Consider the following 17438-nt stretch of genomic DNA (forward strand, 5'->3'; position numbering starts at 1 on the left):
AGGTCCAAGGAGGCGATTCTCCCCCTCTATGCGGCACTGGTCAAGCCGCAGCTGGAGTACTGCGTCCAGTTCTGGGCGCTGCACTTCAAGAGGGATGTGGACAACATGGAGAGGGTCCAGAGGAGGGCCACTTGTATGATCAGGGGGCAGCAGGGCAGGCCCTACGAGGAGAGGCTACGGGACCTGAACCTGTTCAGCCTCCAGAAGAGAAGACTGAGGGGGAATCTAGTGGCCTGTTACAAATTAGTCAGGGGCGACCAGCAGGCACTGGGGGAGTCTCTGTTCCTCCGAGCACTCCCAGGAGTGACCAGGAATAATGGTCACAAGCTGACAGAGGGTAGATTTAGGCTAGATGTCAGGAGGCGCTACTTCACGGTCAGGGCGGCTAGGATCTGGAACGAACTTCCAAGAGAAGTGGTGCAGGCTCCTATCCTGGGGGTCTTTAAGAGGAGTCTAGATGTACACCTTGCTGGGGTCGTTTGACCCCAGTACTCTTTCCTGCCATGGCAGGGGGTTGGACTAGATGACCTACGCAGGTCCCTTCCGACCCTAGAAACTATGAAACTAGTACGTTCCAGCCAGCTGCTGCATTTAAAGCAGGGGGGTTGCTTTAACTAAAAATCATTGAATGATCTTCAGTTAAAGTGCTCCCACCACCATTTTGAGGCATGGCAATGTAGATACACAAGATGCTGTGGGTGCTTTAATTAGACCAGCTCTCAGAGCCCCACCCTCCACTGCTGAAGCACATGTAAAAATGCCCTATAAGAATATTGTACAATGAGAACCCTGACTGTGACTGCCAATTTAAATTTTCATAGTCTATGATGTCTATGAAGGTTAACTCTGCAAAAAAAAAATCATCTTTATATATTAAACAGATTTATCAGAATTGATACTGATTTTTCTGCCCCCCCTGCTCAAGTGTGGGGGAGGGCAGCCCCATCAAGGTTTTGCCCACCCCATTCCCATCTGGACCAAACAGTATGGACAGGCCCCAGTCTAGGGATGGCACCCTGAGGCAGGGGTGGGGGGCAGGAGAGGGGTTTAAAACCCCTCCCTGCCTGCACAGGACCCCAGGTCTGCCTGGAGGAGGGGGAAGAAACCCCTGCCAGCCCACTCCCCGCTTGAGTGGAAAGCGGGTGGCATGGTCACATTCTGGCTAGGGACTTGCATCCCCCAGATCCCAAAAAGGGTTTGACTGGGGGTGGGAAGCAGCCCCTGCCAGGCTTTTTCCAATCCCTAGCAGAGAGCAGGGGGCATGGCATGGCATGGGGCTAACAGGCTGAGGTGGGGGGCAGGAGGGTTTAAACCCTCTCCCTGGCCCAGGGGCTGCCTGGTGGGACTCGCATACTTCTGCCTCCCCTGTTCCCTGCTTGAGGACAGGGGGAAGTGGGCAGCCCCTGCCAGGGTCTTCTCCCTCACTGAAGTCGGGAGTGTGGCCGTGCCCTGGCTTGGGGCTTGCACACCAAAACAGAGAGGGAGGGGTTTTACTGTCCTATGATTAATTCATAGAATTGTTGAAAATAAGTGTTGGAAGGGACCTCAGAAGGTCATACCAGCCATGGCTTTGTCTGCTCAGGTCTTAAAGACCTCCAAAGATGGAGATTCCACATGGCTAGCCTGTTCCAGTGCTTTACTGCCCTCCTACTAAGAAAGTTTTTCCTGGCATTGAACCTAAACTTCCCTTGTTTCAGCTTGACCATTAGTCATTTTTCTGTTATCTGCCACCACTGAGAACAGTCTAGTTTAATCCTTTTTGGAACCACCCTTCAGGTAATTCAAGGCTGCTACTGACTCCCCACTGAGCCTACTCTTCTCCAGACTAAATAAGTCCAGTTCCCTCAGCCTCTTCTTATAAGTCACGTGCTCCAGCTCTCTAACCATTTTTGCTGCCCTCTGATGGACTCACTCCAATTTGTCCACATCCCTTCTGTAGTGGGGGGAGGGTTGTGTGCACAAAACTGGACACAATACTTCAAATAATTCTATGACAGCGTGACAATGAAAAGAGTGCAATCTCTATACTGAAGACAAAAAAGAGACCTAACATAGACTAGTAGCCCACAGAGTCAATTTACTGAACAACAATGATTACTGTAGATTAAAGAGAAGTAGTTAACTGTGTTAGTCTGAAGTCAGGCAGAAGGCAGGTAGATTAACTGAATCAGAGATGTGTAAGCTTTCGTGAGCAACGGCTCACTTCATCAGATGCTACAAAAAGAAATGCAAAGAGTAGGCTATCAAATAAAGAGAGTGATATGAATACAAAAGAGCGAAGGGAATAGGTAGGGGGACATTAAAAATATGGTAATAAAGTTTTTGTGTGTCTGAAAATTCCTAAATACTTATAAAAAACAGCAGATGAACAAATTAAAGGCCGCATGGCTCAATGCTTTAACAGAAATGTAGCTTTATAACAGAAATATAACAGCATAGTAGGAGTGGTTGCTCACAATAAGGTTGTTGTTGAATGTTACTATTTGCATGTGCTAACTCTAAAGATTGTTAGGCAATATTAAAGTTAGTGCATGCTGTAACCAGTCACATCGTAAGGGTTAAATTTACTTAACCCAACAAACAGCATCAGAAACAAATCAATGTGTTTGATAAAATATTATGCTTACTGGTTACCTAACTATGCAGTTTGACATACTGATAATGGAATTATTTTCCACCCCCAATTAAGATCCTGAAAAAGTTAAAACGTTTGTATTTGGATGGAAATTTACTAGTGCATATCCCCCCTGAATTACCATCAACTTTAGAAGAACTTAAAATAAATGAAAACCGTCTCCACGCAATTGATGAAGACAGTCTAGAAGGTATTTAAAAAATGCATACTGAACAGATAAATGAAAACAATGTGAAATTTAATACTGAAGATGTTGAAAAGGAAAGCATAAATATTTTGAGATTCTGGGCATTACATAAGATCCGAAGATAGCAATAGTATGTAGGAGTTTGAGAACAATTTCATTTGCCTTTTAGGTTGGAAAAGATTTCGCTACCTTTGGGCATGTCTGCATGAGATGCTTTACTTAAGCTTAGAACAAATTACTGCACAGTAAGTGTCACTGTCTACATGTGCAGAAGCTTACTGAGTAGAAAATTTACTCAGGAGTAATTACTGCACAGTACAGCATATGTAGACAGCTGACATGGAGCAAATGCGCTCCTGGTCAGCTGAGCAGCAGGGGGTGGGAGCTGCCTGTTGCTGGTGTGGGCTCCACCACTGCAACCCAGCAGCAGGAAGCTCCTGGCCCCCACTCCCTGATTGCAGAGCTGGGGTAGGAGATAAGAATGTCCCCAGGCCCCACTCCATAGTTGTGCAGCCAGGGCTGGGAGCTCCCTGCTGCCAGTGCAGGAGGCATTGTCAGTACTTGGTGCAAAGAAGTGGGAGGGAACTGTTGAGTACATTGAGAAAGCAAACAACATGACAAATAAAAACTTGAATGACAATTGATTTGTGGAAGAATTCTACAAGTTTTTTGGACATCTGTGTAGAATTTCATCACTGATATATTATTCTGTATGTACCCTAACAACAAACATGAGGTAAAATGACTTCTTAAGGAGCTCTGCTTTTGAATCTGTCTTACTTTCCCATTCTAAGAGGTGATAGACTACAACAATAATCCCACGTGGGTTCTTCCTGGAAATTTTAGCAAGAATAAAACAATTGAAAGCTATTTATTGCTTACACAAATTGTAATCACCAACACTTAAGTTGTATTTCTTTGTCATGTAACTATATCTAGGGTATCATGACATCTGTCTTCAAACAGGATGAGATACCCAGTTGATTTCTTTCCTCACTTACTAAGAATAAAATTAATTTTTACAGCTTATGAATTGGAGAATAAAATACTTTATTATACAAATATCTATTCAAGCAAATGTGGCTTTTTCAGTGCTTTGATTGGAGTCTGGTAAAGATAAAAATTATTAATAATGTCTCATGTCTTAATAAGGTATAAGAGATTATATTTTAATAAGGTATTAAGTTACTGAAATGTATCTCCAATTATTTTATTTTTAACAGAATTAAAAAACTTGGTGACGTTGGAATTAGAAGGCAATAAACTTAGCGAAGCAAATACCAGTCCTTTGGCATTTAATCCTTTGAAAAGCCTGTCTTACTTGCGCCTGGGAAGAAATAAGTTTCGAATTATCCCACAAGGTCTTCCCCCTTCTATTGAGGTAACTTTTTAAACACATTCACTGAACTACCACTGGCAGGCTTCAAGAAAATCATTGTAGCAACTGCAAGTCATTACAGAAAAAAATTACTTATCTTTTAAGAAAACTCCAACAAAAAGTATGCTTATCAAAAACTCTAGACAACTCTGAAATATCTTTATGAACACAACATAAGAGACAAAGTAAAAGTTGACTTGATTAGCATCAGTTATGCCCATTTTACCACCCATCAATGAATTTACAAAACTATTATTCTGCTTTTTAACTGCTTCTTTGCTAATAAACTTTCCAATTTCTGCCCTCACATATTTTCTCTGTCCTCAGTTTTTTCCTTTCTGCAAATTTCAGGGATTCTTCTTTTATATCCTATTTTTGTCTGTTCCCATTCTTCTCAGCTGTATTGGATAAAGTCTCTCAATTATACTGGTTTGTCAAACCTTAACTTAATTTTCATTTCTCAGACATTTCTTCTCTGCAAAAACACCTTTTATTTCTCCTTCCTAATACATCCTCTACTTACCATAGTTTTTAAAGTTGACATTATCTAGGTATACTTTTCTTCCTCATTTAATCCTGTAACAAGTTCTACTGTCCTCTCTGTCAAAGTCTCTTTTTTGTTATCTGTTATTAACTTGATAGCTTTCCACAACCCGTTTCTTCTTTCTATATTTCCTGTCATCTCCTTGCTTTTATTCCTTCTCTTTTCTTTACAGTGGAATTTCCCATAAGCTCTGGAGAAAAAAAAAAGTGAGATCACCTGCCTCCCCAACTACTGCATACATTTTTGTTTTAGCTACTGTGCACTATTGTTTTATTTTCTTCCCATTCTCCCTATGCTATCCTTTTCCCTCCGTCATCCTGCTATCTATTCTTCTTCAGTGGTTTTGACTTCATCTATTTTTCACAAAACAAAAGACAGGATTGCTTTGTCTTTGTTCAGTTATAAACAGACCGTCAATATTTAACAATGAAACAGCCACCAACAATAATTACATCCTCCAATTTAGGCTTTGGACATGTTATATTTGTCATGCTACAGAAAAAGAATGTTCACACAGTCCAGCCATCTCTAGTAATACAAAAAATGGCAGATCCACCAGAAAAAAGTCATTCTTTCAAAGTGTGTTAAATATCCTAGGCTGCATCTGCTTTTTTCTCAGATACCAGAGGAAGGGTATTTTGTACCCAAAAGCTCATCTAAGTCTATCTTAACTATGCAGCTGGTCCAATAATAGATATTGCCTACAAAAATCTTCGGCTCTTCCAAACAGGGCCTCTTTGTAGCCCTATGTTTTGTAGTGTCATGCAGCATGTAGATCAGTAGTCAGCAATGTTTTTCTGGTAGTGGGCCACCTTGACTCAGCTCAGGTCTGAGGTAGGTATGTGCTAGGACCTGACTGCTGCCATTTCTCCCCACCACCCAGTTGCAGTATGCCATGGGTGAAGCTCCCTGCTGCCCAACTGAAGTTCAGTGGAGGCGAGGATCCTCACTGCTGAAGCTCATGGCTCCTGACCTGTGGCGCATAGGCTGTCAACCCCTGGTGCCAATCCCACAGTCCTCTACTCTCTCTTCCCCTTCTTAGTGGGAGGGAAGGAGAACAGATGGCTTCCTTGAAAGCCTACCTAACTGCAGTGAGCTGTCACATAGCCCTGCTGGGACACTGCTGCAGGAGCACCTGATACGTTCACCACAGCTACAACAGCACTGACAGTAACTGGTGCTCTTGTGATGGTGGCCACAGTAGTCTTCCTGTGGCACTGCCTGCAGCTGAAACAATTGCTTCAGCGATCTGGAGCAACTGACCCAACACAGCATGGGGGAGCTGATACAGCTGCTGCCCGTCAGCAGTTACAGTGGCAGAGACAACAGCTGCTATAGCCAAGAGCAGCATCAGCTTTCAAACACAGCCTCCTGCTGAGAGCTGTTCTCTGCACCCCCATTATTTTGATGGAAGCTACAAGCTGATTACTATAATAGGCTGCCCCTCCCCTTGCCTCCTTCCCTGGGGAAGGAGAGGCCAGACTGTCAGTGATCTCCCTGGGGTCTGGAGTGAGCAAAGGAGCTGCCCCCCTTTTACCCCATAGATAGTAAGTACGCTTTTGATATGAACTTGTGATGCTCTAGGCAGGGGGCTGTGCATATGTGCACACCCCCATAGCGGTTTGTTTTTTGTAGCGCTAAAAAAATGCCGCAGCACTTTCTAGAGCTACAAATGAATGCATGTCCAGTGTCTTATTGACTACAGATTAGCAACTTGCTAGCTCTTTTTCTCTGCTTGGTAAATTCTACTTTTTAAAAAAACCTTAGTTCTTTTCCATTTCTTCACAAACCTCAAAGGTTACCCAATTTTTTCTAATATGCTTTATAAATTGCAGAATCTTCAGAGATGAAAACAACTTTGAGTTCTGTAAACATGTGTCTCATGTTTGCAATATATAAAAATACCAATATAAAGATCTGTATAATTATTCATGTTTTTCTGCATTCAGGTACAAGTAGTAAGTTACTTTCAATATAGCTTCTTCTCACAACCGAAAGAACAATTCTTCAATACTATTTAAAAAATGAAGTCACACAATGGGTGCAAACTGACTCATGGATTTATAGATTGTAAGGCCGGAAGGGACCTCAGAAAAGCATTGAGTCTAGCCCCCTGCACCAGGCAGGAAAGATAACTGGGGGTCAGGTGACCCCAGCAAGGTGACTGTCTATCTCCTCTTGAAGATTTCCAGGGTAGGTGATTGCACCACCTCTGGAGGGAGTTTATTCCACAGTCTGGATACCCCGACTGTGAAAAAGTTTTTCCTAATGTTGAATGTAACAGGGGCTCAGGTAGGAGCTTCCGTTACTGGGATAGTCATGGGAGCAGGTAACAAGGTGCACAGGTGGAAGGGAGGTCACACAGGGTAATCAGCCAGACGCAGCTGATAAAAACCCGGTGGCTAGCAAGCACAGTTTGCCTTCGGGCACAGAGAGGATGGACTACAGATTACAAAGAAGAGGAGAGAGAACCCTGATCTACAGCTCTGGAGAACCCTGAGACTACCTGTCCCAGGGAGGGACAGACGGACATCAGGGAGAACAAGGGCTTACTGGCAACCGCAGCCAATCTGGTGAATCCAGGGAAAAGCCGGGAACCAGCGGGCTGAAGGGAATGCCAAGGGAGAATGCTACAAGCTAGAGCCCCGTGGCAAGAGCAGTCCAGAGCCATCCGCCCCACTGGCATGGATACAAATGGAGCCAAATCCTTGTAGGCAATGACAAGGAGCACTAGAGGCAGCTCCCAATCGGGGATCCCAGAAGGCACAGAGAACTCGCCCAAGCTAATGAATCAGTTAGTGGGGTGGACTCTATTGCTACAAAGTAACCTAAGTTGTTCAGGACTCTCAGGATTCCCTTGCTCCTTATCAACCTTGCCAATGTTCCCTTGCTAATGAAGTAATTAGCGAGGTGAATGCTACTCTGTAACCTCATGAGGTGAAATAAAACTTGCAACGTGAGAGTATATCACCTGGGTGGTATGTGGCGTTTCTCATCCCAAAATAACACTGAACATTTCTTGCTTTTTTCAATCCAAGTCGTGACAGACAAGTTCAGCAAGAGACTGAGCTAGACACACTTCACACGCTCACATTGAGCCTGAACTGATCTTCCAGGAGTTTGTGGCCATTAGTCCTGCTTTTCCCCTTGGCTACCCTGGTGAACAGTTGCTCACTGAGCACTTGATGAACTCCCTTAGTGTAGCAGTAAGCTGCTACCAGGTCCCCTTTCAGCCTTCTTGTCCTCAGGATGAAGAATGTCAGATCCCTTAACCTTTCCTCGTATGGCTTGCTTTGTAAGACTCTGATCATACGGGTGGCTCTTTGGACTCTCTCAAGCTTGTCCATGTCATTGTTAAAATGTGGTGCCCAGAACTGGCTGCAGTACTCCAGCTGCGGTCTCACCAGTGCTGAGTAGAACTGAAGAATCACCTCCTTGGTTTTGCTGGAAATGCATCAATTGATGGATGCCAGAGTATGATTTGCCCTGCTGGCTACAGCATCACACTGCCAGCTCGTATTCATACTGTGGTCTATTATTACCCTCAGGTCACTTTTATTCATGGTGCTAGTCACTTTGGTGCTGCCAAGCCTGTAGGTGTGTTGTGGGTTGCTTGTCCCAAGGTGGAGCACTTTACATTTCTCAACGTTGAACTTCATCAGGTTCTGATCTGCCCAACTTGCTAGCCTGTCTAGAGCCACCTGTATCTGCAGCCTATTTTCAAATGTGACATGGTTCCCCATAACTTGGTGTCATCCACGAACTTGGCCAGTGAACTCTTCACCCCCACATCCAAATCATTAATAAAGATGTTGAAAAGTATTGGACCAAGCACTGACACCTGCGGGACACTGCTGCCCACTTCTCACCAGGATGACACAGATCCATTCACTATGACTCTCTGGGTCCTATCCTGCAGCCAGTTTCTCACCCAACTGACTGTCCTGGGGTTAAGCCCACAATCCTCCAATTTTCTAATGAGAATATTGTGGGATAGTAAATCAAAAGCCATTTGGAAGTCAAGGTATACAATGTCAACCTGCTCTCTCATGTCCAGGTGGCGAGTTACCTGGTCATAGAAGAAGATGAGGTTGGTAAGGCAAGACCTGCCAGCGACGAAGCCAGGCTGGCTGTCATTCAGAATCTTACCTTCTGCAAGCTTATCGCAGATAGACTACTTGATGAACTTTCCTAGGATTTTCCTTAAGATGGAAGTTAGGCTAACCGGCCTGTAGTTACCTGGGTCCTCCCTCCTGCCCTTCTTGTGGATGGGCACAACATTGGCCCTCTTCCAGTCCTCAGGGACTTCTCCAGAGCACCACGAGTTGTGGAAGAGTTTTGCCAGAGGTTCCGCAATGACTTCAGCCAGCTCCTTCAGCACTCTGGGATGAAGATCATCCGGTCCTGCTGACTTGTATATGTCTAGTCTTTTTAATTGGTCATACACTAATTCTACAGCAATAGTAGGAAAGTGATTAATCCTACCATGCCCATCCTCTATTCTACCTTGTGTGATTTTCCCCTTGGTCCACTGAAAGACCAAGATGAAGTAGTCATTCAGGAGTTCAGCTTTCTCCTGGATGCCGGTAACCAGCTCTCCTGAGTTGTTGAGCAATGGCCCCACACTCATTTATTTTCCTCTTGTTCCCTATGTACCTAAAGAAGGACTTCTTGTCCTTGATTCCTGTTGCTAATCTAAGTTCGCTCGCTGCTTTAGCCTGTCTTATCTGTTCCCTGCAAATACAGGGCATCGTGGAATAATCCTCCTTGGGGCCCACCCTGAGCTTCCATTGTTTATGAGCCTTTTTCTTCTTTCTTAAGACTGTAATTCCCCTGTTTAGCCAAGAGGGCTTCCCAGCACTTCTGTTACTTTTTCTCTGCATGGAAATGGACTTCCTTTGTGCTTCAAGGATCATGTCCTTAAGGAATAACCACTCTTCGTGCACACCTTTTGCCTTCGGTCCCTGGTCCTGCAGCACTTGCCCTACTAGTAACCTAAGCTTGTTAAAATTTGCATTTTTGAAGTCCAAGACTTCAGTTCTGCTATCCAATTTGTCTGCCTTAAGTCAGACAGTGAACATGATGATTTCACCCAGACTTCCTTCTACATTTAAATCGGTCACCAAGTCATCTCCTTTGGCCAGGACCAAGTGTAGCAGAGCGTCACCTGTGGTTGGCCCATGCACCTCCCGAGTCAGGAAGAGCTCCTTGACACAGGTCAGGAAGGACTGTAACTGATCCAACTTGGCTAAGTGTTCCTCCCAGGAGATATCTGGACAATTAAAATCACCCATGATGATCATGTCTCAACATGTGCAGCCTCAGTCAATTCTTGAGTGAACTCCAGATCGCGTTCCCCCCCTGGTTTGGTGGTCTGTAATATACACCTATATTTAGGTCTCTCTGGCTGTGCCCGCCCCCCCTTCCCCCCCAGCTTGACCCAGAGGGTTTCAAGCTGTCCATTTTTGGAGCTGATGTCAGCCTCCAAGGAGGTGTACTGCTCTTTCACATTGAGAGCAATACCTCCACCTTTCTTCCCCACCCGGTCCCTTCTATGAAGGGTGTAGCCCTCTATAGGTAGACTCCAGTCATGTGAGGACTCCCACCAGGTCTCTGTAATCCCTACCAGATCATAATGCACACTGGAGAGTAAGAGGGCTAGATCCTCCTACTTCTCCCCATGCTCCTGGCGTTAGTATATAGGCACCTGAGTCCTCCTCCTGAGGCCCTCGCCTTCCTGTCCCGCTGATGGAGAACTATTCCCTCTGCTCCCTCAAGAGTGGCTATCCCAGTGTCCCTATTTACAGGGCTTACTTGTATGTTGTTCCCTGGATGTTTGAATTTGTGTATTCCCATCCCCCAGCAATCTTAGTTTAAAGTCCTGTCCAGAAGATTGGCCACCCTGGCTGCAAACAGGGACTTACCTTTCCTTGTGAGCTGGATGCCGTCCCATCCCAGGAGTCCTCTCTCTCTGAAGTGTGCGGCTCATCATACAGAGACTCAGACAATTATTTTGTTATGTGGAAGTTGGTTATTTTATTATTGGGTATCATTTATATTAAAAGTAGCCTTTCCTTTTGACAACAGGAAACAAATCCTAATATTTTTATAATTTTATTTCATTTTATATTTTCCTTTTCAAACATACTTGTAGGAATTACATCTGGAAAATAATCAAATTGAAGAGATTTCCGAAATTTGCTTTAACCGTACCAGAAATATAAACCTCATTGTGCTAAAGCATAACAAATTGGAAGAAGACAGAATAGCACCTTTGGCTTGGATTAATCAAGAGTAAGTACTCACAGTCCAAGATGTACTTGTTTTGTTTCCTAGAACTATTAGTACACATAGCAACAAAAAAGGGAATATCTGCACTGTAATTTATTTTAAAAAAAATCAAAGTTCTATTCTAGAAGTCTACAAACAGCATGATATTCAGTAACAGACAACTACAAGGTACAGATCTAGAAACACCAGGATTATTCTATACCATGACACAAGAGAAAATGACAGAAAGGCCCTGATAATGTCCTGCCATTGCAATGACAGAAATAATTGGTTAATCGATGCTCCGAGGATCCTAGGAAGAGCACTGCCATCAAAGAAGGCAAAACCCTCACATTCCTTGCCCAGATGACCTTCCTGACTCCAAATTTGGTTATCAGTTTGATTTCTAATTAGAAGATCAAGGAACCTATGAGTTTTTCATGTACTGGCAAGGACACCAGGACACCTTAATTAGAGCATACAACCTTAACTATAGGAATCCACTTGCCATAACACCAAGAAAAGCATTAAGGAGGGGGGAAACCATTTGTCTTCCTGGTCACTGTAAGTGATCAGCAAAAGACAGAAAAATAAGATATTATCAGGTACCTACTACACAACAAAAGAATAACCCCTACACTCAAACAAGGGGACAGCAAATACTTCACTTCACTTACTGAACACATACCAAAGCTCCCTATGCCATCCCTTCCATAAACATATGAGGTACTTTGCTCCCACTACTTTGCTCAGAAGAGCATTCCAAAACTTCACATCTCTGACTGGAATTTTTATCAGAGAATCAGACAATTTGTCTAAATTGGTACACAACCAGTTTGTAGTCATTTGTTCTTGCGAGTGTTTTTGTATCCTAAAATCCTCTTCTCCCTTGCAAATATTCACGCCACTAATGTATTTGTAAAAGCAAATACATCTTCTATCAATCTCAGTCTTGCTAATATAGACAAGCCAACCTCCTTTAATCTTCTTTCAGAAGTTTAGGTCTCCATTTTCTTAACCACCTCTGTAAGCCTTTTTTGAGCACTAGTGCCCAGACCACAGATAACATTCTAAGTGAGGTCTTACCAATGAGTTGGACAATGGTACTAGTGCTTCCTTACCTTTACTGAATGTATTTCAGTGAACACAACTTAGAATAGTATTACCTTTTATTACCTTTTTTCAGAAGTTATATCATAACTCATGGGCATCCTATGACTGATCGATATAACAAAGTCTCTTTTTCTTTTAGTTGTTTCCAATTTATGTGCTCTCATTTTATAGCCAAAATCCTTGTTAATTTCTAAGCACATGACTTCTCACTTTATTCTGCTAAACTTCAAGCCCCTTCTAATTTTATAGTCCAAAACTTTAAGTTTTTTGTATAATAATCTGGTTCTCGTCTATGAACGCAATACCCCCAGTTTAGTGTTAGCTGCAAATTTCATGAAGTAACATGTAACTCCAGTATCAAAGTCACTAATAAAAATGTTAAACAGAATGCATCTTAAAACCAATCCCTGACCAATCTAGTCTCCCTTTGAGCAAGAAACGTATCCAGCTCACAGTTGTGGACTGATGCCCACCCTCCTCTTCCATTTGACCAAAACTTCCCATGAAGAATGATATCTGAAATTCTGATTCATTTTAGATAATTTAAAGCAACTGCATTGCTTTTGTTTCAAGAAGTCAGTTATATCATAGAAGCCATTATATTAGGCAAATAGCCTTGATTAAAAATTTAGCAGTATACAAAATCATTTTTAAAAATAATTTTGATATTATGGGTCAACTGCATTTATTGCAATTAATTTTAATCTTAAAGCTAAAAACTATTTTTATTCACAATCTAAAATGAACACTAATCAGTTGCATTCTGATTAATTAGATTATGCTGTATGAACATTAACTTTAAAGTATATATAGCCCCTCCACGCATATTTTACTGGCCCAGTTTCCAATTGTTAAATACATGTAGGTTGTTATGGTCAACACCTATCCCAGTATCCTAGGTAAGAGAATTATAAAAATATAATTATAATTACATGATTAAAAAACCAGTAAGGCGTACATAATTATTCTCCTATTTGAAGGAAAAGACATTTTCCATTTTCTATGAGTTTCAAAACATGGGATTAATGGTAATAAAACATATCCTTCCTGCTGTGGGAAGTTGTTTGAGAGGTTACAGAGGGAACAGCTATGGCTTCTTAACTGGAAGGGCCATGCAAGATCCAGTGGAAATTCCACAGGATTTTGGAGTATTTGTCTAGAGAACAATCTTACATCACAATTTCAGTATTGTCACATGCTCCCCTCATCCTTTGCAAACATATTCCACCTGAAGATGAATTCTTTATTAGCTGTCTATGTACAATATTCTCTTGCCTTCAAAGAAAAGCAGTAAACATATGCAGGCTTCATGTCTTCTCAATATGAAGAAATTGAAGGAGACATGAAAAAACCTGGCAGAGATATATCAGCAACTGGATGGTATTACTTGTTTTTAAAAATATATCAGTACCTCTCTATGCATATAGGATGGATCCTACAACAAATCTAATGAAATTTCAGCTGAAGTCAGGTAAACTTCAAATCAGTGTCAATGGGGCAATGATTTAAAATTTAGCACATGAGACTAGTCCCAAGTGTAGGTCTGATCCTCCAGTCCCTATTTAAGTGTTACCTTGCTAAAGAACAACAGCACCAAATGCAAAATTGTCTATGGAAAAGGAGTAGATGGCAGTTAATTGTACACTAAAAATATTGACATTTTCTGGTATAACTCACTGTTGTAGATCTGAGTTTCTTATTGGGCATGTCTACATGGGCATTTAAGCATGACTAAATTTAATGTGCATTAATTTTTGGGAGGTGTCTACACATGCAGGGACTTGGCACTAAAGGGGTCTGCATTGTGTCCCCAGTGGCTGGGGAGACCCAGCACTAAAGTTAGTGACGGGTTATGTCTACATGTGCATTAATGCACTTTAACTAATAGTGCCTAAATTTGATACCTGTATTTGCAAGTATCAAATTTAAGCACCACGATTGGCCTAACTGTGCCAAATTAAAGGTGTCCATGCATAGACACACACTTGTAATATGCATTAATGAGCCTAATTTGTATTAATGCATCTCGTGTAGACAAGACTATTGAGTAGGAATTAGTTCTTTGAGGTTTCTAGCTTTCTACTTATTTTATGGCATATTTCCCCACAACACCAATACACAAGTGTAGATCTTGCCTAATTATGACTTTTATTTACCATTTGGATTGTTATTTTTAGACTAACAATTTCTAACCATATTCCCTAAAATTAATTCTCTTTTGACATAAACAAAGCACCCAGAGAAAAATTCACTTCCAAATAATTAATCAACTAGTTTTTGGCACTAATAATGTTATTCTGCACTGAATGCAACATTAACTTTGCAGCATACTGTATCATTTTTACATCTCTTTTTATCTCCTTTAATGCAGGAACTTGGAGTCTATTGACCTTTCTTACAATAAGTTATACCATGTTCCCTCCTATCTGCCAAAATCTTTATTGCATCTGGTACTCATTGGAAACCAGATAGAGAGAATTCCAGGATATGTATTTGGTCACATGAAGCCAGGGCTGGAATACCTCTACCTTTCCTTTAACAAACTTAACAATGATGGAATTGATCCAGTGTCCTTCTTTGGAGCATATCACTCTTTGAGAGAGTTATTTTTGGATCACAATGAATTAAAGTCTATACCATTTGGAATTGCAGAAATGAAAGCATTAAGCTTTCTGAGGCTGAACAACAACAAAATACGGTATTTTCAAACTTGACTTTTTAAATATTAAAATAAGATAATATTAAAAGGGATTTAAAAAAGGATTATGTTTTAAAATACAAGCTCTCTTTCACGAGCAACAGATTTTAAATAGTGAGCATGGGAATGAGTTTTGAATTCTCTATAACAATATTTTGTATAAGAGTCCAACTCATTTAAGAAAGAAAAGCATGGCCTAAGACTCCTTACGTTGATTTTAAAAAAGCTACAACACAACCTTGCTGACTCCCAGTGTTCTCCAAGAACTCACTTTATCATAGACCTAAGGTCAGACCCCAGCCAAGGCTACACTCAGGTTGGCACAGCAAACAAGAGTGCAGGAAAAGTTGATTCTAAGTCACCTTTCCCCTTTTTTGACCCTAGCACAAAGCAAAGACTAAACTGGTCGGCTAGAAGTAGTTATATCAACTTTATGCCACCTTTATGTGGGGAATTTGTAAATGTCCGTGTAGCACATTTTTCCAGCTACTTTGTGTTGCCCTGAGATCTGCAAAGTAGCTGAGTGATGGACCATGTGTGTTATCCATGTTATGAATGCAGTTCATCCAAACTGATTTCTAAAGTAAATATATTAAATTAAGATAACAGTGCAAAGAAAAACATTCAACTGTGTTACAAAAAGTAATTAGAGATGTAAATTCATTTTTAAATGAGCTTAATAAAAAAAATGTCTTTTTTACCATTGTTATATTGTACATGAATAATAAGCAGTGGTTAATATTAATGTGACATTATTATTATAATTATCATTGTTGCTATTGTAAAACTAATAAAAGTTATATTGCTGATCAAATCCAAATGTTTTAAACAACATGGTAATCAGCATCTCTAAAATGAACTGATTAACAAATAACTTGCTAGTACTCTTTAATAATTAAGCCAGTATTTTTCATTTGATTACCCAGGACAGTCCCTTCAGAACGCATCTGTAGATCTAACATTGGTGATGATATTGTTGATGACACTAATGAGGAAGAAGAGGATGGAGATTCATGTTTGCAACATCTTCATCTTGAAAACAATTACATCAATACAAGGGAGATTTCACCTTATGCATTTTCCTGCATAAGATCCTATTCCAGTGTTGTGCTGAAACCACAGAAGATCAAATAAACACCATACTTTTTATGCAAAATTTATTTTTACATCTGTAATGACATTATTTATTCACTATCACATGCTCCAATGAAGTTAATTCCTAGTTAAAAATGTGTCTTTGCACTGTAGCCACAATTAACGAAAATAATGTGCCAAAAGCGGTATTTGATGAAGTATGTCACCTAAAAGCTGTTTGATTAGTTTAGTTTATCCTGTTAACACATGCATACACACACGCAAGTTAACACATGCATACACACATGCAAAAAGCAGTAATTAGATTAGGGTCTCTTAAAATTCTCTTGATAGTATTTCTGTTTAAATAGTGTAGACCTACTTGTACTCTCAGTTACACCTACGCAAATCTGCTGAAAATTGCAAGAACAGATTATGGCCAATATACTAAACTTGCCATATCTAGTCTGACTCCATAGATTTAAAAACAAAATAAATTAGATTGTCTACTATTTGTGTCATATTCAAGAAATACTTGATAGATTGCTTAAAAACTGTAGTGCTGGAAAAATAATAATTGCCAAAAATCTTGTAGTGTTAAACTACCTTCTAGTTAGAATTTTAGGGAGGAAGTGTTTAAGATCTTAATATAGTTACAAGTTTGTTCTTATGTAAAGATTTTGCTGTAGAACAAAAACTGGAAATTTCAGTGCTAATACTATAAAAGAACTGAAACAATCTATATAACACATTTTTGTAACATTTATTTTTACCTACGTATGCTTACTACCTATAGCTGTGCTTACTTAAAGATACATTGCTACACTCAGAAAATGTATAATGTAGACGGTAATGGTAAGTTCATTATGCCATTTTTCACTTCCATAAATAAGTGCAGCTGAAATGTTTCCAGTTAATGTAAAGTAATAATTTTAGATGTAAATTGATGAAGGAATGTTTAAATTTTGCATTTTACCTTATTAGCAGTAGAAGCATTCTATGAGAAATGCGTATAAATGAGCTTCTAATTCCCAAGAAAGTAGTTAAGATTTAAGGGATTTGCAACCACTTGAAGATTTTGGTCACCATAAGAAAAGAAAAGAAGCATTCAATCTTAAAATTTCTTCTTAAGTTTCTCCTTAAGTACTTTTAATACTTTGTACCAGAGTACTCTTTTAAACATAATAATTGCTAATTTATTATATACAGCATATACAATGTGCCCACATACACAGACTACTTGTTTTCTCTAACATTATACAACCATTTGTCTACAAAACCAGAATGCTATAAATTTATCTCTAATCCTGCTCTCATAAAATTAAGCTATACATAATAAAGCCCAAACTTAATTTATTTGAATGTGAAACAAATTATTTGCAATTTTGTGCACTGTTTTGGTAAAACTGGTATGGTATATGGCCCTTCTGCAGAAAGACTACATGGAGCATTTTGCTTAAGTATGGTCATACTGGCAGGCCATTCAGAAAAAATGACACACATTCTCATGCACAGTGTTCTGTTTTTAACAGATGTATT

General features: G+C 40.5%; 2 protein-coding genes across 10 annotated transcripts in view; one reads left to right on the forward strand and one right to left on the reverse strand.

Moving 5' to 3' along the window:
• The window catches only part of ECM2 (extracellular matrix protein 2), a 38902-nt gene extending 22254 nt beyond the window's left edge, over positions 1–16648 (forward strand). For 2 of the 3 annotated variants that reach the window (XM_090022001.1, XM_090022000.1), the window contains exons 6-10: positions 2690–2825; positions 4046–4203; positions 10899–11038; positions 14499–14825; positions 15752–16648. In XM_090022001.1, coding sequence (XP_089878127.1) covers positions 2690–2825; positions 4046–4203; positions 10899–11038; positions 14499–14825; positions 15752–15959 — 969 coding nt within the window. In that variant the 3' untranslated portion in view covers positions 15960–16648. The remainder of the gene's footprint in view (positions 1–2689; positions 2826–4045; positions 4204–10898; positions 11039–14498; positions 14826–15751) is intronic. The other variant, XM_090022002.1, reaches the window with a different exon arrangement.
• Positions 1–17438, reverse strand: part of CENPP (centromere protein P) — a 319520-nt gene that overhangs the window by 77231 nt on the left and 224851 nt on the right. The window lies entirely within an intron of this gene.

The sequence above is a fragment of the Crocodylus siamensis genome, chromosome 11, assembly GCF_052110815.1.
Source record: "Crocodylus siamensis isolate JL-2025a chromosome 11, ASM5211081v1, whole genome shotgun sequence".
Taxonomy (NCBI): Eukaryota; Metazoa; Chordata; order Crocodylia; family Crocodylidae; genus Crocodylus; species Crocodylus siamensis.